Below are 22,424 nucleotides of genomic sequence, written 5' to 3'. Positions count from 1 at the left end.
ACTGCGGTGCATCCGACCACAGGCACGGACGGCCTGTCTTCCGGGACGGGGAGGGCCGGAGCTCCCCTGGTGTCAGACTGCCCCTGACAGAGACGCTTCCCCGAGCACTGCTACTGGGCTGTCACTGCCAACGCTTTCATAACCTGTGCCCCAGCGGGATCTATTTCACCGTGACACGGTAGGTCAAGTGGTGTCCCAAGAAGTGTCGGGGAAGTGGAAAAGGCGTAGGCTGAGGGCTGCTTGGCTCTGGTCCTCGCCGTCGCTCACCTGCCGGGTGAGTGAGGGACGGGTCTCCAGGCCTCGGTCGCTCTGACTGCCCATCAAGTGCACAGGCTGAAACAAAAGGCAGCTAAGGTCGCTGCCAAGATCGGAGATCAAGATCGCTGCCAAGATCAAGATCGGAGATATACATGGGGCCGTAAGTCAAGACGGAGGGAGAGTGAGAGAGAGAAGGAGGAGAAAGAAGAGGAGGAGTGGGGCGGGACACAGAGGCGGCAGCAACGTTCCTAACAGCAGAATGCTGGTCCCCTAAAACCCAGACAGGTTAGACTTGACACCAAAGGCATGATCCGTAAGTGGAAAAAACGGACAAACGGGACCTCATAAGAAGTGAATATATGTGCTCTGTGAAAGATCCCCTTAAGAGGATGAAAGGCAAGCTACAGCCCGGGAGAAAATAGGTGCACGTCACATGACCGACACAGGATCCGCACCTAGAATGTAAGAGGAACTCCCAACGCTCAACATTAAAAGATCATCCAAGTGGAAAATGGGCAAAACACATGCACAGACCTTTCACCTGGGCTGATACACACACGGTAAATAAACAGGCCCACGACCGGCTCCTCAGCAGCGTTAGCTATTTGGGGGGGGCAGGGGGGAGGTTTGCAAATAAAAAGCACACTGAGCTGGTGCCTCACACCTGTCCAGTGGCTAAAACCGGAAGTGGCACCGACGCCGGACGCTGGTGGTGATGTGGAGAAGCCGGATCCCTCAGACTGCTGGCAGGGAAGTCAAGTGGCACAGCCCCTCTGGAAGATGGTTTGGCAGTTCCTTTAGAGCTAAAAACGGACTTACGGGGCGGCCCAGCGATCGTCCTCACGGGCGTCCACTTCCACGCAGACATGTGCGCACGATGCTCCCGGCAGCTTTACTCCGAAGAGCTGCAAGCCGGAGGCTCCCAACGTCCCCGCGTGGATAAACGGTCGAGGTGTGGTGACACACGGCACGGCATATTCCTTAGCGATTAAGAGTGGTTGGCTGATAGGCACAATGACCTGGGTGAGCCACAAGGAGATGAGGCTGAGTGACAAAAGGCAACCTCAGGAGGAGACGCGGTGCGTGATTCCAGGCATGTGACGCCAGGTGACAAAGACGGTCACGGAGATGGGCAACGGATCGGTGGCTGCCTGGGGACAGGGATGGGGAGAGGAGGCGTGCAGGGCTAGAAAGGGGTAGGACGAGGGGGTCTGGACCGTGGCAGTGGTTCCACGAAGCGGCACCAGGGCAGAGGGCTACACACAGACACACACAGCGCGTGTGGAGCTGGTGACGTCTGGATGAACTCTGGGCACTGCACCAATGTCAGCTACTGTAGATGTGAACACCGGGGAGGGGTGGGGGGCGGCTGGCGAAGGGCACACGGGCCCTCCCGTGCAGATCTTTGCAACTTCCCCTGAACGTACAATTACCGTAAAATAAAAAGCTACAGGAGGCCAACAGGAGACTCACGGTCTAAGCTGTGGTCATCGGACAACTGGAAGGCCATCGCAACCCAAAACGCAGGACAGAGCAAATAAAACAAACGGGACCCTGAGGGCAGTGTCACTCCCGAGGCAGGAAGAGGTTCGGGACGGGCTGCTGACCATCCACCAGAACAGGCTTGCTTCCCTTCAGAGAGAGTTTCTGCCGGACCCAGGCCGCCCAGTTAGAGACCACATTTCCCAGGGGCCCTTGCAGCTGGGTCTGCCACGTGACTGAGTTCTTACTAATGAAGTTCAAGCGGAAATGACACGTGCCAGTGCTGGGTCTGGGTCTTACAACATCGGGCACGTGTTCCCACGTATCCTTCCCTTGTAGTGAACTCGGAAGGGGCCAGTGGCCCAGCTGCCACCATGCAGACCGCGTCCTAGGCCAGGTGGTAGGGCGATAGGGTAGGAGGAACAGGATCGCTGAGTGGCTGCACCCAGTGGAACAGTCCTTTAATCGGAACCGGCGCCCCTGGGGCTTCAGGGCAAGAGCAGTGTCTACATTTTTTTTTTTAAGTTTTTGTTTTTATTGTTTATTTTTATTTTTGAGACAGAGGGAGACAGAGTGTGAGTGGGGGAGGGGCAGGGAGAGAGGGAGACACAGAATCTGAAACAGGCTCCAAGCTGTCAGCACAGAGCCCGACGCGGGGCTTGAACCAACGAACCGCGAGATCATGACCTGAGCCGAAGTCGGACGCCTAACCGGCTGAGCCACCCAGGCGCCCCCGAGAAGGGTCTACGTTCTTTAAGCCACTGTATTTTGGGGCCTCTGCACTAGAGCAACTTAGCCTTTGCTCAACGGGAAAAAAAGAAAGCGGGTTTCAAAACAGAATACGGCATGATCCTATTTTTGGCAAAAAAATGGGATGCGCAGAAACATACCCATATGAGGGTCTGGAAAGAGATACAGCAAAATGCTCTGTTAATTATCTCTGGTGAGTGGGAATTATGGCTATTCTTTTCTTTGCTCGTCCACGTTCTCTTAATTTTCCATAAAAGGAACACATGCATCCCTCTAGTAATTAAGAAAGCAAGCCGATGGGAGACAACAGAGGTAGGAATCAGGGAACTGGGACAGTGCAGTTAAGTAACAGTCCATCCCACGGCGTGGGGGCTGACGAGGTTCGCTGGTGTCCCCGGCCGGCTCCCAGGCTCCTGGCCTCTGTCCTCCTGCCTCTCTCCCTGAGCCCTCTTCTCCCACCGCCCCCCTGCTCCCCGCCCCGCGGGACACGTCACTCTTTTGTCTGTATCAGGCTTGGACAAGCGCGGTGCCACAGAAGCCGGCTGCCGGCAGCACCCGCCGGTTCAGCCAGCACCAAACCACAGCTCATATGGTCCCAGAGGACGGCCAATCTCCAGTGGAAATTTCAAACTCAATTGGCACAGAGACAGGCTGGAGCTGTCCTCGAGTAACTAATCATCTTAAAGCTGCCGAGATGGCGCTTTACCTGGATGTGCTCGTGAACTCTAAGGTTTGTCTCTTCCAGCACTAATGACAGGGAGCGGCCAACCTGCAATTTAAAATTCAACTTGAAAGTGATTTTTGAGGCTCCTTTCCGCTAACTGAAGGAGCCGGGGAGGGGATGGGAGCGGGGGGAAGGATGGCAGAGATGGGAGAAAGAAGCCCGCCTGTCCTAGAAAGTGAAGCCTGATTATTCCCCCGAGCAGGTGCAGACAGACCGCAAGGGCTTGACGGCAGGCGGGCTCGCCCACAGCACCCCTGCACCGGCTCGTCTTCGATGCGCGCGTCGGGCAGGCCTGAATGAGCTCCGAGCAGGTGCAACGGAATCGGCCCACCCTTTCCTGTCAGATGCAGGACAACTAAAGTTCACCGAGATCATCCTGAGCAGAGAGGCAGAGGCCGGGAGGCGCAGACAAGCAAGGTGAATCGTTCTACCTTGTCCTCTCTCCTACACACCCGATGGCCTGACGATGCCTCCCGTCAAGCTGGCCCAGGTTCCAGATCTTGTGAGATCCTGGTGGTGAGGCTGATGTCCCTTCTCCTCCCCACGAGGGTGACCTTACGAGGCTCTCGATTTAGCATCAGGCCCGCACTCCTGACAGTCTTAACGCGATGGAGAGTTTGCACGTTAACACTGAAAGATCACCATTTCGTGCCTACGGCTTTCCGTCGATGGTGTGAAGTAGAAAAATATCACTCGATACCAAAAGGCCAGTTCCCAATTTAGTTCAGGAAAAAAAAAAATCTGGACAACCCTGCCCAGATTTCCTCATTCCGTTCTGTCAGGTCCTAACGACCGCCCCGCTGACGAGCGGTCACCCGGCCGGCAGACGGCACAGGTACCTGCCTCACGGATTTTCACGGCAGAGGGGCACGCGCAGGACCGAGATTTCTAAGTTCGGGCCCAGAGAACTCAGGTCCCACACCGCGGCAGAGCGGGGACCGGCCGCTTTGCCTCTCAGGAGGCGGCTTTGCCGCGAAGCAGCCACAGCGTGTGGTGACGAGGTCTGACACCCAGCCCCTGGCTGCTGAGACCCTGAGACTGCTGCGTGAGACCCTCACCTGGTTCCGTCTGTGCGACGAGGGGAAACGGCACGCGCCCACTTGGGGTGAGGCACCTGGCCCAGAGCAGAAGCCGAGCTGTGGGGGTCACGATTAAGTCACCTACTGTACCTGGTAGGTCTGGCCTAGAGGTCACCTTGGACAGCCTAAGTAGCATCTGGGCGGCACGCTCACTGATGGCCACGCTCCTGTCCGCGAGAGGCACCAAAGGAGGATTCCGGAACCTGATGCCCTCGCTCCCGGGGCAGCAGGCCTCCCGGCCACCCTGCAACTGGTCCCGACGTACCCCCAGTCCCTACCTGTGCCAACTTGGGGTCAATACGTTGTCTGGATTTTAATGGCCGACGACAAAGCCAGTCTCCCTCGTGTCTGTCTCTCAAGCCGCCAAGCATTCGTGGATTTGGCGCAAACAAGCTCGTCGCCCTTCCAGCCTCGCTCAACTCGCCAGACGTCAGTACGACTTCCTTTCAGCTTTCCCCTCTCAGGACCAAAGAGCAGAAATGCCGGAGACGGGAAGGCCATGGTGGGTGACTGGCCCGGCCCTTGTACTTCTCACCCCCACCCCCCCACATTTAATTTGGGAAAGATTTTTTTTTTTTTTCGTTTTTTTTATTTTTTTATTTTTTTTATTTTTGGGACAGAGAGAGACAGAGCATGAACGGGGAAGGGGCAGAGAGAGAGGGAGACACACAGAATTGGAAACAGGCTCCAGGCTCCGAGCCATCAGCCCAGAGCCTGACGCGGGGCTCGAACTCACGGACCGCAAGATCGTGACCTGGCTGAAGTCGGACGCTTAACCGACTGCGCCACCCAGGCGCCCCAAGATTTTTTTTTTTTAAAAGCATATATATATATCATGTATACGGAGAGAAAAGTATATATACATATACATATATATATATATATATGTAAAATATATAGAGAAAAATGTATAAAATATAGAAAAACAGAACAGCTAACATCACCCACATATCCAATGCCCAGCCATAGTTCATTATCAACTCATGGCCCATCTTGTTTCATCTATAAAACCCCACCCCTGGGGCGCCTGGGTGGCTCAGTCGGTTAAGCGTGAGACTCTTGATTTCAGCTCAGGTCGTGACCTCACGGTTTGGGAGATCGAGCCCCACATCAGGCTCTGCGATGACAGCACTGAGTCTGCTTGGGATTCTCTCTCTCCCTCTCCCCCAATCACACTCCCTCCTTCTCTCTCTCTCTCTCTCTCTCTCTCTCTCAAAATAAATAAATAAACTGAAAAAGCCCCAAACGCATCCCTCCCGCTCCCCCTTCTCACCATCACTATCAGCCTTCATCTCACAGAAGCGGGAGCGGGGGTCATACCAAGGAAGGGTGAGCTGTCTGGGCCCCCAGCACTGGGGGCGGGACGCCAGGATTCAGGACCTGGCTGCGCATGCCTCCCCGGTCGCACCCCCACCCCCATTTCTGCTGTAGCCACGCTTCAGCTGTGCCAATACTTATTTAATGTTTTTCCTCTAATGGTCTCACTTTTCTGCCTAAATACAAATTGTTCAAAATGGAAACTTTATACCTTCCCCGTAAATGGGAAACAAGCAGCGTTCGTCATGAATAGAAGGCGTCACTAAGTAGGACACAGGGAAAACAGGGTCATTAAGCAGAAGCTCTTGCCCGCCCCAGGCTCTGGACTCAAGGCCGGCTGGCTCGCTCTCCCGAAAACGGGGGCCGGCAGCAGTCAGAGCCCCTGGTTCTAGCGAGGACCCTTCTCCGATCTGGGCAATCAGGAGGATCCAAACAGCTCTCTCACAAGGCGATCTACTGTTCGTCTCATCAGTGTCCGCCCTGCCCCCCAACGCACTTTTCAAAGTCGCTGGTGGGTGCTGGCAGCCATGATGCACTTGGCCCTCCACGGGCTCCAGCGTGGTCACAGCTGGTCACACCAGCATCACTGCACGCGACAACGCGCACTGCAGCCCCGCAGAGGTCAGTCTACGTGCCGTTCAAATGTCTCCCAAAAGGTGTGCAGCAATGAGATGACATGTTATCACCCACCCTGTGTCCTCAGTTCTGTGTTTTGTCCCAGAGCAACAGACAAGCGTCTCACGAGACCAAAGAAAAAGGAAGCTACCCGTGAGTCAAAGGAGCGTGTTATGTTCTGTTACCAGGGGCCGTGCGAAGGGATCGTCTGTCCCACGCTAAACGGTAAAACTCAGGCGGGAGAAATCGCCGACCCCCTTGGAATACATGAAAGGCTGGTGTGACCGACTCATGTGTCACACAGGATTCTCATTAAGGCCTGGGCCACGGTTTAATTGGCAGCCTGTTTTTCTTTCCTAGTGGTTCATGAAGTAATGGTGCCTCTCATGAGCGACAGCATCTCAAACGTGACGACCGTGCTATTTAGTCTGGAATCTCTGGCTGTGTGGGAACGTCCCCGCTGCCTCCCATCACACCTCCCCAGACGGGGCGCCCGTCTCCTGAACGGGGTCTCTCAGACTTGGGCCCACAGCAGAGTCCCCCGGGGCGGGGCCTGAGGCTCTGTGTTTCTAATCTGTCCCCATGTCGCTGCCGCCGCTGGGCCACACCCCAAGCGGCACTGTCTTATCCTTTCTCCATCACTGGATCCTTTGTCCTCAGCTCCTGTAAGCCTGGTGGGGGCAGGTGGGAGGGCCTAAGCGGTACCAGAAGTCACCCGGGAACCACTCGTTCTTCTGGCCACCTCAAGACACCTCTGCCGTCTTCGTTGCAAAGGGAACATTTGTAGCGTAGGCTGGGCCGGAAAAGCTCGAGGAAGCTCCCCCATCCTTCAAGAGCTTCGCCCGGTCTTATATATTTCTTCATACAAACAGGCTCTAGCTTTTTTTTTTTTTTTTTTTTTTTAATTTTTTTTTTTTTCAACATTTTTTAAATTTATTTTTGGGACAGAGAGAGACAGAGCATGAACGGGGGAGGGGCAGAGAGAGAGGGAGACACAGAATCGGAAACAGGCTCCAGGCTCCGAGCCATCAGCCCAGAGCCTGACGCGGGGCTCGAACTCACGGACCGCGAGATCGTGACCTGGCTGAAGTCGGACGCTTAACCGACTGCGCCACCCAGGCGCCCCCAGGCTCTAGCTTTTGATGTTGGGGTCAAGGCCCCGAATGTCCTCAGCAGACTGGGCTGGAATCTGTTCCCAGTAACGTTTAGGACAAAACCTGGGACCAACGAACCAGGTACCCCCGTCACGCCCGCTCACACGCGTTCTAGCTGCTGACACGGGCAGACTCCTTTCCCTTGGGCATGCATGTGCCACTGGCTTAGTAAAAAGAAACATCTGTGCGCTTTTTCCTCAAAAAGAACAATCCGCTTTTCAAACTGCAAAAACATCTTTGAAATGGGAGTATTTGCCAACACTGTCCTCTCTCCTAAGCAAGAAGCAAGAAACTGTGTCCTCAGAAAGAACAAGGTTTTAAATGCAGACATTACTGTTCTTTTTTCTTCAAAAGGCCCAGATCTGCCCACATGTTCACTACACTGAACGTGGAAGGTGCTTTAAGAGACAGGAGACAAAGCCTTGTCCTGGGTACAAAACGTTTACTGCATATATATATATATATATATATATATATATATATATATATATATATAAAAGTTACAAAACAAAATGCCCAGCATGACAGGATGTACGGACATGGGCTTATTCAGACGATAATGGCTCGTGAACATGACTTAGAGCACAGGCCCAGGAGGATCATTCGCCAACACACAAGGACGAGCATATGCTGCGTGAGTTCCTTACTCTGAGTTCCAAAAGGTTTTCTCTGCCTTCCGTTTACCAGCTGCAGTGGGTAATTAGTCCCATCAAAACGAGAAGGAATCTGTTCCGCAAGTGGCTCAGCCTTAAGGTAGGACGTGCTGCTCTACGCACGGGGAGGAGTGGGGTGCTGGAGTCCACGCGGTGAGGACGGGGCCGAGCCATCAGGCTGACCGAGGGATCCAGGGATCATCTGGGAAGGTGCGGGGCAGAGCCTGGAGGCCGGCCCGGGGCTGGGGCGGGGTCACTGGCGGCAGGTGTCGTGGAAGGCTTCGAGGGTTCGGAAATCCCTCCACGTGGGGGGAAGGCCATCTTGTAGAAACTTCCCGCAGCGCTGGCACGGAGCCTGGAACAGCTTTATGTAACTTCGTAACCAGGTCTAAAACGAGAAGTGAAGAGACAAATAAAAGAAATGGGATCCGGGAGCTTCCAATGTCATCCTTCCTGTCAAGCCTAATGATCTCGAGGCCAGAGGACTTAAGTTGGCTGTGCCCCAAAAGCTAGCCTGTGACTTCACAGAAAGCTGCACGCGCCATCCACAAGGTCGTAACACTGCTGGCTGTCGCTTCTGGAGCTCCCCCTGCCCCTCCCACCTGAGGGAGTTTTTAAAATAGAAATTCCTGCTCTCAGGGGCAGGAAGTCCTCCCACAGGAGTGGCCGTGCCCTAGCGCACAGCCCGTGGCTCGGGGCCACGCGTAACCACGTTTCGTTTCTGTGTCCCGTGTCTCCCGACTATGCGTACTGATGTTCTCCTCGTTCGCTACCGAGAAGTGGGCACAGACACGTGTGAAGGAAGACGTCACATCGATGACAATGCTCGAACCCTCCACTGAGGTCAACGTGCCTTCCTTCTAATTTGATTTCAGAGGTCATCACTCACTGTCACAATGTGGCCCTTTGCACCTGCGGGGGGGTGGGGGGACAGCCTGGTGCCATCGGGTAACATAATAAGCGGCAAATACACCCTGGAGTGGTTCAGAGAGCAGAAATCTCCCGGGCATCATACATAAGGATGAGGCTCCCGTAACTCAATTCTCAAACTCAAGGAGATTTGCTACAAAAAAAAAAAGAAAACTCAACCCAACCCACACCCCGCAGCAAAAGGCTTGCGAGCAAGTTAAGCACGTTCTCGCTGTGACAGGGGCACGTGAATCTCATCATTTAATGTCCTCCCGAATTACGTCCATAAGAGAAAAGTGTTCTTTGAAGAGGTAGGTCGAGTTTATTGATACAAATTCTTCTGTCTTCGTCGCAGCCGCCTTCGTGGTGGCAGACCGTGGCCCCCGACACTGCCCCCTTCCAAAGGCCAGGTGTTTGAGGTTCTGGCAACAAACGTGAGGAGGTCGACGGATCACTCAGCTAAACTCTTTATCCTCCAGTGCCGATCAAATGCAAATGGTCCCCGAGTCCCAGAGTCAGTTACCAAAGGGAAGCTGGGCACGACACGTGTTAGGTTAGACGGCGACGCTCGGTACGCGTCCGAAAATGAGGAGCCTGCTGGAGGCTGTCGGCGGAACTGTCCTCCGGACACACGAAGGAACCACGACGCGCACGGCTCTGCGGACTGCCCGGGCCTGCTTGTCCGCCCTCCCCAGCACCGCAGGCGCCGATGGAGAAGTCGGGTCTGTGTCTTCCAACAAATGAGCGGCAGGTTCTCTGGGCAGCTCACTTCCCGAGGCAAACCGTGATGGGATACGCGGGCAGCGCCACGGCAGCTGGCTGTCAACACGGATTTGGACTTGCGAACAGGTAGGTCTTCTGAGTAGGTCTCCAGCTGGCAGCCTTTCGAGCATGAGCGGCAAAGGGAGTTTCAGCCGCGGTGAAAGATGGGCGCCCGCTGAGGTGAGGGCACGAGGCCGCGTCGGCACGATGCTGGAACAGCTGCCGGTTCCGTCAGGATCCGGTGCGGCCGGCTGACGGCCCTGCTCGGGCCAAACGGGGGTCGCGGGACAGATGTGGGCTACAGCGCGCAGATGACTCAGCCCTGGGGTGGTGGGGAGTCCTGACTTGCGGCGTCTGCCAATTTCCATGGTGTAAACCTTGGGGTTCGACTGCAAACTACCGACGGTCGAATAACCGGGTTGCCAAATTCCGCACGCTTCACGGGAGCTGGCAGGAGCGAACTCCAACACACCGGCACAACGGCCGTTTGGCTCTTTTGGGGTCACTCCCCATCCCAAGCTCCACGTTTTGGGGGCACCGCAAGACATATCTTCATCACTGCTACCTGCTCAGTGCCAAGCACAGGGTCTGGCATGGGTTAGGAGCTCAATAAATATCTACTGACTAAATCAATGCGGGGAAACCGTGTTGGGAGATCACATCTGAAACCACCATTTGTTCAGCACGATAGAAAACACCGGTTAATTAAGCGGGAAACGGTTTCTCATAAATCCCTTCCCCGTTTAAAGGAAGCATCGGTTCTACGCTGGCCCGTTGTGGGGCCCTGGCCCACTGTGAGCTGCCTTCTGAACTGCCTGTTCTTACTGGGAGGGCACCAAGGTTTCCATAGGAGGCTCAGTTCTGAGGCCCACTTACCATGAAGGATCTGACCACGACGTCTGGCATCTGGGGCAGCTGATAGTGGAGCAGGGCGGTGGTGGCGTGGTCTGTCACCTGGAACCAAGGACAATGAGTGGCGTTAGATGCCCCTTCGAACCAGCGCAGAGAAAACAAAACCAATGCATTCCCTAGATAGGAGAAACCAGTCTGCCTCTGGACGCCTCTTGGAGGAAAGGGCATCTAGAATACAATCGGAAGTACGAAAATTAGCGAAGTTGGCGGCGGGGAGGACACAAGTGTTCGGGCCTGGAGGCAATGGAGTTGAGTTCCAGCGATGGAAAACCCTGGCGGGTGGGCGGGAGCACCTGTGAGGGGGGCGTGGCCACAGGCCAGCGGAGAGGCACAGACCGGGCAGGTCACGGAGAGGCTATGGAGCCAAGTCGCTGCAGGGAACGCTGCATGAACGCAAAGGTTCTCCAGGTGTCCACATTCGACTTCATCTCGCTTTCTGAAACGTTTACTCATTTGTTTTGCGAGACAGCGTGAGCTGGCGAGGGGCAAAGAGAGAGGGCGAGAGAGAGGGCGAGAGGGAGAATCTCAAGCAGGCTCCGTGCTGTCAGTGCAGAGCCCTCCTGGGGGCTCGAACCCATGAATCGTGAGATCACGACCTGAGCCGAAACCCAGAGTCGAACGTTTAACCACCTGAGCCACCTCGACTTCATTTTTGCAATGGAACCCTTTCTCTGGCAGGGTAACTGGTCTTTCTGCTTTCTGTCATTCTCATTCTGTCTCATAATTTGTAGTCACAGAGATCTTATGACCAGGAATCTGGAAATTTCTGATCTTTCTCTTGGGCCTCAGTGTTCCTATTACCTTTCTGAGGAGCCTTGACGCTCAAAGTGTGGTCTTCTCTCCAACAAAAGTTGTGGCCTATTTATGCCATCTCGGAGGGCCACCCCCCCCACCCCCACCCCACTGTCCCCAAACTCCAAGTAGAGGCTTTGCCAGCAGGGCCGAGGGCATGAATGCCTCAGGTCTACTAGAGGCATCCGGTGACCAGACAGAACGCACACTGGCTTGAAGCCCCAGCACTGTCCACTGACCTTGATTCGACTACTTAATCTCTCTGGGTCTCAGTGTCCCTTCTGGAAAACAAAGGACTAGCTTCAGCTCCCCTGTAGTTCTGAAATTGGACACCACAAATTGCTAATGCCTGCCATCAATCAGCAAATTAATAGATTGTACCTAATTTGACAGTTGTGTTCACACTCGTGGTTTATCGGGTGGTCCTCACTAGGGATTCTCGTCATTATGAATGTTGTGGCTAAAAAACAAAACGAAACAAAAAAAAAAAAACCCAGATAAAACGATCACCTTTGTGAGCAAGAGTAAACATGGGTCTACGTTGCATAGACGCCTCAGTTTTCCAGCTGTCACCAGAACAGTAAGGGACAAGCAGCAGTAGGTGAACTGATCAGGTGGAAAGAAACTCGAAAGGCTGCTCCAGGCCCGCAAGGCAAAGCTGCACACAGTCTGGAAATCAGTCCTGCTGTGTCCACACCTAAGGTCGGAGAGGCCACACCCCAAGGTGGAGGGCGTAGGCCCCCTAGCTTACCTGAGCCTCACTTTCTCTAAATAAATGGCTGTGCGTGTGAAGCACGCCCTGTCCAGCCACAAGGCAGCCCTGACTCTCTCCCCTCCCTCTCTGCTCCTCCCGCCCTTGGGTGGGCACTCTTCCCTTGCTGGACTTTCATGGCCTGCCTGGTGGCTGGTGAAGCCACAAGATGATGAGCTCTATGGGGACAGGGATCATGCCCACCTGGTTCATGGTACGTCCCCAAGGCCTGGAACATCACCTGGCTGGCATCTAGCAGGAGCAGGTGCTCAATACATATTTGTAGAATACAGAAATAAAAATGCCACTCGCCAGGGGCGCCTGGGTGGCTCAGTCGGTTAAGCGTCTGGCTCTCGGTTTTGGCTCAGGTCATGATCTCACGGTTCGTGTGTTCGAGCCCCAAGTCGGGGTCTGTGCCGACGGGGCACGGCTTGCTTGGAATTCTCTTTCCCTCTCTCTCTGTCCCTTCCCTGCTTCTGCGTGCGTGCTCTCTCACCGTCTCTCTCAAAGTAAATAAATAAACTTAAAAAAATAAAAATAAAAATAAAAGCGCCCACTCACTGACGGCCACATACCAGAAACATCTGTCCTGGCTTTCTCGAAAGGACAGCTATAGGTCGTGGATCCAACATGGCTGAGAAACTGTCACCGAAGTGACTTTCAAGAGAAGTGGTACTTATTCTTTCAAGTGCAGACTGGTTTTATTTTAAGCATTTCTGACAGACAGCCTTCTAAAATGAGCAGTGCTTTTTTTCTTTTTTCTTTTAAACAGTAGTAGTGATAACTTGGCAAGAAGGTGGGTGGTGACTGGGGGAGGGGGGTGAAATTAATGGCTACAAAACACAGCAAAGCAAACTGGGCCCCACGGCCCCTGAACTTGGAGGCTGGGTCTTACCCACCCAGACCCCTTGCCAAGCGGGACAACCCATGCAAGTGCCCCTGTGCGGGCTATCACATTTGCCATTACGAAGGAAATTTCCGGAAGAGGGAGTTTCTGGAGCATTCTTACCCCAGCGCCTACTACTTGTTTCACAGTGTTTTGAGCAAGCTCTGCCCCACTTATCAGTTGCTGTCATAGCAGGGAAGCCAGGCGAGCTGTCCACGAGTTCGGGCTGCTCCTTGCCCAGGACACAGAAAGCTCATCGGCGGTCCCAGGAGGCCTCGGGGACAAGCCTAGATCCGTCCGTTTCAGCAGCGTGAGCACCGGTCCTGGGGCTGGATTCCCCAGTCACACTGGCCACCCAGAGCCCACATCCCAGGCTGGCATGCCGTGTCTGGCTGCACATTTTCTTTGCTTTTCTTTGTACGATTTTTAACACGAATGGCCAACGTATAAAATTGAGCAGCAAACGGCAAGTTAATGGACGTGGGTACTCTCCTTATTTTCATTTTACAGAAGAGGAGGAGGAGATTCCCGGAGGTCGGGAAGATGGCTAGGTCACACAGCCGGCGAGGGGCCCTGGGTGTTTAAGTCCAGAGGCCGCGAGGCCCAAGCCTAGGCCAGCCCTCCCCAACAGGCACCCCGGCCAGCAATCCTGGTTCTGGAAAAGGCACACACTCCAGGTGCCCTGGGCATCATCTGCCCACACGCCCCAGCCTAAGGTTCTTGGAAAGCCGGAGTCCCGATGGGAGGTGCAGGTTAGGAGGTTTGTAAATGTGGCTGCTGGTCAGCTAGCTACTCTGGAGCAGAACTGGACGAACCGGGGAATGTCCTCCAGATACAGCTCTCGGGACCACGGCACTGTTCCGGCATCTGGCTCCCAGAGAGGGCACCCAATTAGCTTTGCTGCTAGTGGGCTGGCCATCTGGTCAAGTGTAGCCCCTTTTTTCGATGGTCCAGTGTAAGGTACTCCCTTAAATCGCCCAACGGGGGCAGGGTTTTTTTTTTGGTTTGTTTTTTTGGGTTTTTTTTGTGCTGCCATGATCAAATGATGTTTGATTTCAGTTTCTTCAACTCTGTCACTGATGACAGACATTGTAATAAAGGGAAACAAAGTTGGCGGATCTACTGTATGTCCCCTCCCTTCCTCACAAACTCCTCCGCTCCTGGTTCTGGGGTTCCTGTGGCCGAACTCCAAAGCACCAGGCAAGGCATGGCTGCAGAATGGGGGGGAAATTCACCTATAATGCTCTTCCTTTCTTGTCCAAGCATTCATTCAGCCTTCAACGTTTTCTTGTTTTACACTTTTCAATATTACAAGTCCCCCCCCCGCCTCCCCAGCATCCAAGATGTGGGGGAAAAACAGGCCTGGGGCAACAAAAAAATATTGTTATTAACTAATTTAGGTGAAATCCACTCTGTGCCAGGCCAGCCGAGGCTCAGGCCCCATCGTAAGGGACAGCTCCTAAGATTCCACTGGGAGATTAAAGCCACCCTGCCCAGCAGGGGAGGCTGAGGAGGGGCACTGATGCTCCTGAGGAGGGGAGACCATTCATCCCTCCACTCACCGCTGGTTACGAAAGTGCCTGCGAACAGATCAAAGCGGCCCTTGAGCTGCGAGCCCCCGGCAAGGGAGGGAGGGAGGAGAAGACAAGAAAGAAACAATAAACCAGCGGGATAGGGGACCTTGGGAAGAACAGGAGAGGGGCAGCGATGCCAGGTGACCAGTGAAAGCACCGCACAGAGAGACAGGGCCACTCAAACAGCAGTGAGCAGGGGCGCCTGGCGGGCTTCGACTCTGGAGCGTGTGTGTCTTGATCTCTGGGTTGTGAGTTCGAGCCCCACGTCAGGGGTCTGGCTTACTTAAAAACAAAAAAGCTGCCCCAAACCAGTGAGTGGACAGCCACGCAGGGGCTTGGCCAGGAGGTGTCCCTTATCGCCTCCAGGCAGAGCAAACTGCAGATGTTCTGGCTCAGGCTGGGGTGTGCTTCCCTCTCTACCCCGAAGGGAGCACTGCCGGGGAGCCTCTCTGAGAGTGACGTGCCCATCGCAGCCCCGGGGGGCCTTATCCCTCTCTCGGCGTCGTCCTCCTCCGCCAACCAGGGCTTACCGAAATTGTGTCCCCAGCTCAAACAGGTGAAGGTCTTCGTGCCCCCAGACTGGCAGGGAACTAAGCTCGGAGGGAGAAAGGAATCTTTCAAAAGCCCTTGAAACAGCTGCCAGTCACACTGGTGAAGGAGATGCCAGTCAAAACAAGTCTCCCAAGGCTCCTCTCCCATATTGCGTGTGAGCCTTTCTGACGTCTGCATTCCGGAACCCGAGAGCGAGGGGTGCTCGGGAAGTCATGAGTTAGGTCGGCCAAAGCCACGGCAGCGCTGCCTGCAGTGAGGGCCACGGCCCTGCGCGAGGTGATGCGCACTGCACAGCCGGGAAGGGGTTGGGGCCCGGGAGCCGGCCTGCACGGGTCTGGGTCTTGTCTGCTACTCAGGGGCCGCGTGACCTCGGGCACGGACTGCGTGAGCCAGTGCCAGGGAAGCACTGGGACGGCGCCTGACAAACAGCAGCACCCACCGACCGTGAGCCTTCCCCTCCCTCCCCGCCCACCCTCTGGCTTCATCCCTACAACCACCTCAGGAGGGCGCCGTGATGAGACCGCCCGTTCCCAAGACAGGAAGCAGTCGCAGGGAGGCGGGGTGACAGGCCCAGCCAAGTGGCTCCAGACAGCGGTGGCACAGCCTGGTCACCGCCTCCCTAGGAGGGAATGGCCCCCAGGACTCCTGGGGGGGGGCAGGACTCCATGCCAGTCGTCTCTTTACTTCCGCCCCAGCCCTTGTCGCTCACACGACTCTCTCTCCCTGTCCCTTTTGCTCGCTGCCACATCCCAGGCACCCAGCCCAAAAGAGCCCGACACAGGTGGGCCCTCAGGAAGTCTCCGGACTGGAGGAGTCTCCCTGCCGCTCGGAATGAAGGGGGGAAGGGGAAATGGGGCAAACAGCAGCCAGCAGCATTCGGTCAGTGTGTGCACGCATTAATCAAGGGCAATCAAGAGTAGAGTGCTAACGAGTGGGGGAGATCCTAGGTCACCGCGTCAATTTTGGCACAGAGAGCTCAAGTCCTCTTTCCCACTGGTGGCCTCTGGCCAGCTGTGGGGCACAGAGAATGAGGGGGGGGGGTCCCGCAAGGCTACTTTCTGCTTAACGTCGCCCTGCAGAGCCCGGGTTTCACGGTGACCAGAAAGGCTCTGTTCTCTGATCTGTAGAGGAAGAACCAAGGTCAGAGCGGTGACAAGCGTTAAGGGTCAGCGGGACACAGGAAGGGGACAAAAACTCTCAACATACTATCACTCCTCAGCAGTTCCCTAAAGTGAGAGTCTGTCGTACAGATCTTCCCCGACTTACGACAGGCTTACGTCCCAATAAAACCACCCTAAGTTGAAAACGCATTTAATACACTCAACCTACCGAACGTCACAGCTTAGCCTGGCCTACTTTACATGTGCTCCCGGCATGTGTGCAAGCCTACAGCTGGGCAGAGCCGTCCAACACGAAGCCTGTTCTGTAATAAAGTGCTGGATATCGCGTGCAATGTACTGAAGACTGTACCGAAAGTGACCAGCGGAGCAGTCGTCAGTGGGCAGGGGTGGGGGGGGGTCGCCCTCGTGACGGCAGGACTGACTGGAGCTGTAGATGTTGGCCAGCGTCACGAGACAGGATCAGACCGCTCACCGCTAGTGGGAGGGAAAATCCAATTTGAAATCTGAAGTGTCCTTTCTGCTGAATGTGTGTCGCTTCTGCACCGTCATAAGGTCAAAAAATCGTAAGCGGATCAGGGACTTGCTTGGTGGCCCAGGAATCGCCCTCGGGGCTTCTTGAGCTTGCCAAGGTCGTAGGCGTCACCCTGCCGAGGCTTCCAGGCCGGAGTGGGGAGGCCGCAGGGCGGCAGAGGTGACGGGGTGCCAGGCACCATCCCTCAGCTTCTAGAAGGTAGTCCAGGCTGGGGACCAGGATGTGTGTGGTTAAAAAGCTTCCCAAAGTGACTGTCAGCAGCATTAGGGATCACAGGTGAACGGACCGCTTGCGTCCCACCAGCCGGTGGGAGCTGAGCCCGCACCTGGGCTCTGGCAGTTAGTGCCGCTCTTGCTAATGCGACCGACGGAGAGCACCGAGCGAGGTATCTGTCAGCACAGAGCCCACAGCCTGAGGCCGCCACTGCTAAGCCAGGAGAGCTGAGCGTGTCCCGCAAGATTCACAGGGCAAGGTCAGCACCCAAGTGTCCAGAAGTTGCTTATTTAAAAGAGAGGCAAGGTAGAGACCCAGATTCTGGCTTCCCTCCAGCCAATACCTGCTTTCCCAAACTCTGAAGGGACCACACGGTCTCTGGCCGACAGTAACATGACCAGAGGCGGCGTGCTGGGAACGGTGATGTGGAACTGTCAGGAGACTGGAGTTCAGTCCCGGATTCACCACTAATTATCTGGGTGACCTTGGCCGCATCGCTCACTCTCCCCGCTGGCCCTGGGAAAGGAACACGAGGCTGGGATCCCTGGCACCAGAGGTCGAGGTTTTCAGTGGACGCAGCTGCAGGGCCTGACTGCACGCCCCGAGGGTACCCCTGTGCTGAGCTCCACCCTCAGGCCAACCAACAGTGACACTGAAGCCCTTTGTTCTTTTAAAAAGGACGAGCTGATCTGCCCCCACCCCCCTCCAGGAATGCACCCTCCACCTCCCCGCGTGGTCCTCGACTTCTGGGCCGGTCACAAAGAGCCTGGGGAGCCCAGCTCAGATCCAGGGACACTGTCCGCACAGACTGTTCTCGGTGCTGGCAGCCTCCTCGCATGGTGATGGCCTCCAAGAGCTGTGCAGCACAAATGAGGTATTTGCTACTTGGTTGTACACACGCTGCAACCCAAAGGAAAAAAAAACACACTTCTATTCACTGGATGTACTTTAAAGCTGAGCAAAGAGGGCAGCCCAGGACGTCGGGGTCTCCACTCAGGGCTCTGCCAAGGACAGACCCACCCTTAAGGAGAGGGGCCCCAGCAACATCTCAGAATGAGAATATTCTTTGTGGGTCCAAAGGAGTCAAAGACGGGAACGCCGTGTGTTAAACGTTCAACGAGACAGCGATCCCTGCCGGCCACACTGCTCCGAGGAGGGGCACGGGCTTTATGAAGAATATTTAAAACGGCCCCCGAAGTACTCATTCCATGAAAAAAGAAGCCATCATTATTTCAAAATGGGAATGCTATGAAGTCAGTCTTGAAAGTGCTGGGGGTGGGGGCGACAGGGCCGGAGCAGGGACAAGCCTCTAAAGCTGGGATACAAGTCCAGTAGAGCGGAAGCTGGCGGTTTCATTTTATTATGTGCCCCGAGTCTCTAATCCACACCCTGGATCTGTATGCCGCGGGATCGTCAGGCCCAGAGGCCCGAGGAGAGAGCATCGCAGTCCATGGGGACCAGGGATTACTTAGACAAGATCGATACTTCCCTCTCTGCCGATGAAGGGGCCATCTGCATGGGCTTTGAAGGGCTTCTCGCTGTCCCCGGAGCCTGGCAGTGCCGCCGGGGGGGTGGCGGGAGGGGGGTGGGAGAGCAGAGGCAGGGTTGCCCTCGTGGGAACTAGACAGGCCAACACGGACGCGGCTGCTCCCTCTTGCTTGAAAAGTGGCCACAGTTTTGAGACCCAGCTCGGTCTGAGAAGGGTGAGACCTTGTCTATCAAGTATTGACCACAGCCCGTGGCACCTACCAGTGCTTCCATAAAGGAGTTTTGTTTGGTTTGAGGGTTTTGCCCTGATCTCTTTCAAGCTGCAGCCAAGATGCCACGGACACCCTGAAGGGAAGCCCCTCAACCCCCTGGACCTGAGTGCTGGTTGCTGACGGCCTCCGGAGGCAAACGACAACAAACCACACACACACACACACACACACACACACACACACACACACACACACACCACGGGGGACTTGGAAACACTGTGATGTGGCGCCTGAGGGCCCGAATGACCTGGAGGTCCCAGCCATGCGTCCCTCGGCCTCACGACATACTCCGTCACTGCTGGCCACTCTGACTCTTCCCAAACCTGTTTTCCTGGCCCTTCTGTCCCTTTGCCCGTAACCCTCAGTAGCATCTGTGGACACCCCAGCCCCGCACTTGCCTGACCTGTAAGCAGGAGCCCTGCCTGGCCCCAGGCTGTGTTCTCCGTGAGGATGAGGTCATGCTGGCCTCGTGTGGCCTCCGTGGGCCTAGCTCGGGGCATCTATAGAGAGGAGAGTGCTCAAAAAGGGGGCCCCGTGCTGGTGCCACTCACCTGGTAGGACCCTGAGTGAATGACAGACAACGTAGGCGAGATTCTATTGATTTATTTTTGGCCAGTGGCGTTCGGGGAGCAGAGTGGAGGTGTGGGAGTGGGAAAGGCAGAGGTCACGGGGCGCTGCCGGGAGGAGGGCCTGGGTGAACGGGGAAAGCCCAGGGTGGCCACGAGGGAACTCTCCAGAGTCCTGACCAGCCTCAAGCTTCTGCCACAGGCCTTGTGCAGGGCTGAGAGGAGCTGCACACAAAAGGTCCTTGACATTTCCCAGGATTAAGGAATTAAAGCTCTTCATTTAGATGAACAAAAAACAGTTCCATGCTTTCCAGATGGTAAAATGCCAGATTCTGTTGCTGGCTGCCAGGAGAGTCCAAGCCCAAAGACACCTGAACTGTTCTGTACCCACTTGGTGTGATGTTATTTTCTGCAGGAACAGCCTTGCAGTTAGAGAAACACATCCAAAGACATCTGGGCTCCCAAGAAAACCCAGACAATACCACCTACTTCCCTATCAAAACCGAGGCAACCGCAGGGAAAAGAACAGAGTCTGCAGAGCTGGGAGAGAGCCCTGATGCCCTGATGCTGGCTGCCTTCTGCCCAGGTCCTGCTGGGTGGGGGAGATGGGGCGTCAGGGCGGAACACATTGCTCTCGGGCGCCTTCTGGGGATCACCAGAGGTGCCACTGGGCCTCTCAGGACACGGGGGAATGTTTCAGGTCGTGGGACCATGATTCTATGCCAGCACGTCACGGCTGCCCAAGAGGCACTGCTGGGTGGTGGTAATTTTGGGTACGGCTCACTTTGTGCCCGGGTGGGGCGGTCATATGCCCGGACAGAACTGAAGATGGCTGTCGCTTTGGTGGGAGCATGTGGGTTGTTGTGGCAGCTGGTCTTTGGATTACCTCACTAAGAACACGTAACGTCAAGCGGGCTGTATGTATATATTTGGCCATGGATTCTGAGTTCCGTGTCCCTTCCCCCGTAGGGTAACAGCAGCTATCACTCACTGAGCACTTCCTCTGGGCAACCACAGTGCCAAGCACTTCTTAAGCTTTATCATCATGCAGAATCCTCACGTTATGTACCCCCACAAAGTAGGTTCTTTTTTTCTTTTTTTTAAATATTTTTTTTTTTAATTTTTTTTTTCAACGTTTTTTATTTATTTTTGGGACAGAGAGAGACAGAGCATGAACGGGGGAGGGGCAGAGAGAGAGGGAGACACAGAATCGGAAACAGGCTCCAGGCTCCGAGCCATCAGCCCAGAGCCTGACGCGGGGCTCGAACTCACGGACCGCGAGATCGTGACCTGGTTGAAGTCGGACGCTTAACCGACTGCGCCACCCAGGCGCCCCTCTTTTTTAAAAATATTTTTAAGTGTTTATTTATTCTTGAGAGAGAGAGAGAGAGAGAGCGCAAGCAGGGGAAGGGCAGAGAGAGAGGGAGACACAGAATCTGAAGCAGCTCCGGGCTCCGAGCTGTCAGCACAGAGCCCGACGCGGGGCTCGAACCACAGACTGTTAGATCATGACCTGAGCCGAAGTCGGACGCTTCACCGACTGAGCCCCCCAGGTGCAGGGGAGAGCCGGTTGCACATCCAGGCCCGGCCGACCCCAGAGCCCGAGTCTTCTCTACTGTGTCCACAGTGAAGAGACTGCGAAGAGGTGACAGTGAAGACAAGAGGAGACATGAGGAGGGGTCAGCGAGGCGGGAGATGGGCCGGGGGAGGAGAGCTCCCCTAGGAGAGGAGAGCGGTCACTGCGGACGAGCACCCGAGGGAAGTCGGGGGAGCCACGGACTGGAGGCGCCCCGTGCATTCCATGCCTGTCGACTCAACCTCCCACCACTTCTCTGAGGCGAGTATTCGTCTGATCTCCATCTTACACATGGGGAAACTGAGGCAAGTCAGGCCACAGAGGGAGTAGCGGTCACCTGGCAGAACGGCTCTCAGTCACTGTGCCGGACTGCCAGTCTCTGGAAGGGTCACTGCGGGAAATGCTGACCGGGGCCCGAGATTGGGGGGGGGGGGGGCGAGGCAGCCTGGTGGCCCGTGGGAACAGGGCTGGGAAATGCGGGGGGGCCGGGATTCCCGGAAGCACTTGCCGGATTCTGGCCTGGAGCGCACGGAGCCCCGGGCCACCCGTCAGGAAGAAGCCGGCTACAGAGATGAGGCCGACTCCCTGCCTCCTCTAACGGCAGAGAGCCGAGAACCGCCTCCAGCAGGGTGGGCCGCGCCCTCCCGCTCCACCCCCACCGCGGAACAGTGTACGAGCAGGTACCCGGACAAGGCTCTCGGGCATTACCACGCTCGGCGGTGGCGGAGGGCGCCTTGTGGAGGACGGTATCGGGCTATCGCGAGGGGGAAATGAATGATCGAATCTGTTCTGTGGATACTCGCACGTGCCCCTTACAAGAAAAGGTGGTGATGAAACAGTACTCAAGCAGTAGGCGGACAGTGATGATCCGTCCCCGCCACTCTCAGCGCCCAGGGCCCCTCGGGCTGGAGCGCCACAACATCCACTCCCGTCTTCCTTCTGCTTATCCAACCCGCTCAATACGGCCCGGCTCTCGGCTCGGGGAAAGGCTGCCCTCAGGGACGACCCTGGAATTGTCTGCCACCGTTCCTTCCCTGAAGCGAGTCGATGGCCCGGTCCTGGCTCCCGCAGGCCTTCCTCTGGCACCGCCCCTGGTCTGGGGTTGGCCCGCTGGCCCTCGCACCCCGTTTTATGTTTCTGGGAGCGCCAGGGCACACGAGGCAGCAACGGGAGGCACAGGAACACAGTGCCAAATGCCGCAGTTCGTTCTGCGACCGCACGGCCCAGGGAGGGCCGCGCTTTCCTCTGAAGCCTCTGGAACGATGACTGTGGACTCCGAGCTGGGCATCCGCGGGCTACGGCTTCTGTGCTTCCCTCCGAGTGGAAACGCCGCGAAGGATGCGCCAGCCCCCGTGGTACGATCTCTCCCGTCCCCACCTGCCCGTCTCGGCTGCACACGCGCCCCCACCTCTCAGCCTCCCCGCCGGGACTTAACGCAGGAAGTAGCCGCAGATTTGCTCGCACTCTTCCTAAGTGCCGGGATGAA

The 22,424-nt window shown here is 55.8% G+C and overlaps 1 protein-coding gene across 6 annotated transcripts in view; it reads right to left on the bottom strand.

Moving 5' to 3' along the window:
* The window catches only part of MED27 (mediator complex subunit 27), a 243,482-nt gene that overhangs the window by 33,149 nt on the left and 187,909 nt on the right, over positions 1 to 22,424 (bottom strand). For 3 of the 6 annotated variants that reach the window (XM_058693746.1, XM_058693745.1, XM_058693747.1), the window contains one exon: positions 10,580 to 10,657. In XM_058693746.1, the coding sequence (XP_058549729.1) occupies positions 10,580 to 10,657 (78 nt within the window). The other 3 variants (XM_058693749.1, XM_058693748.1, XM_058693750.1) reach the window with 3 other exon arrangements.

The sequence above is a fragment of the Neofelis nebulosa genome, chromosome 12 (genome assembly GCF_028018385.1).
Source record: "Neofelis nebulosa isolate mNeoNeb1 chromosome 12, mNeoNeb1.pri, whole genome shotgun sequence".
NCBI lineage: Eukaryota > Metazoa > Chordata > Mammalia > Carnivora > Felidae > Neofelis > Neofelis nebulosa.
This window is presented reverse-complemented; position numbering and strand designations above follow the sequence as displayed.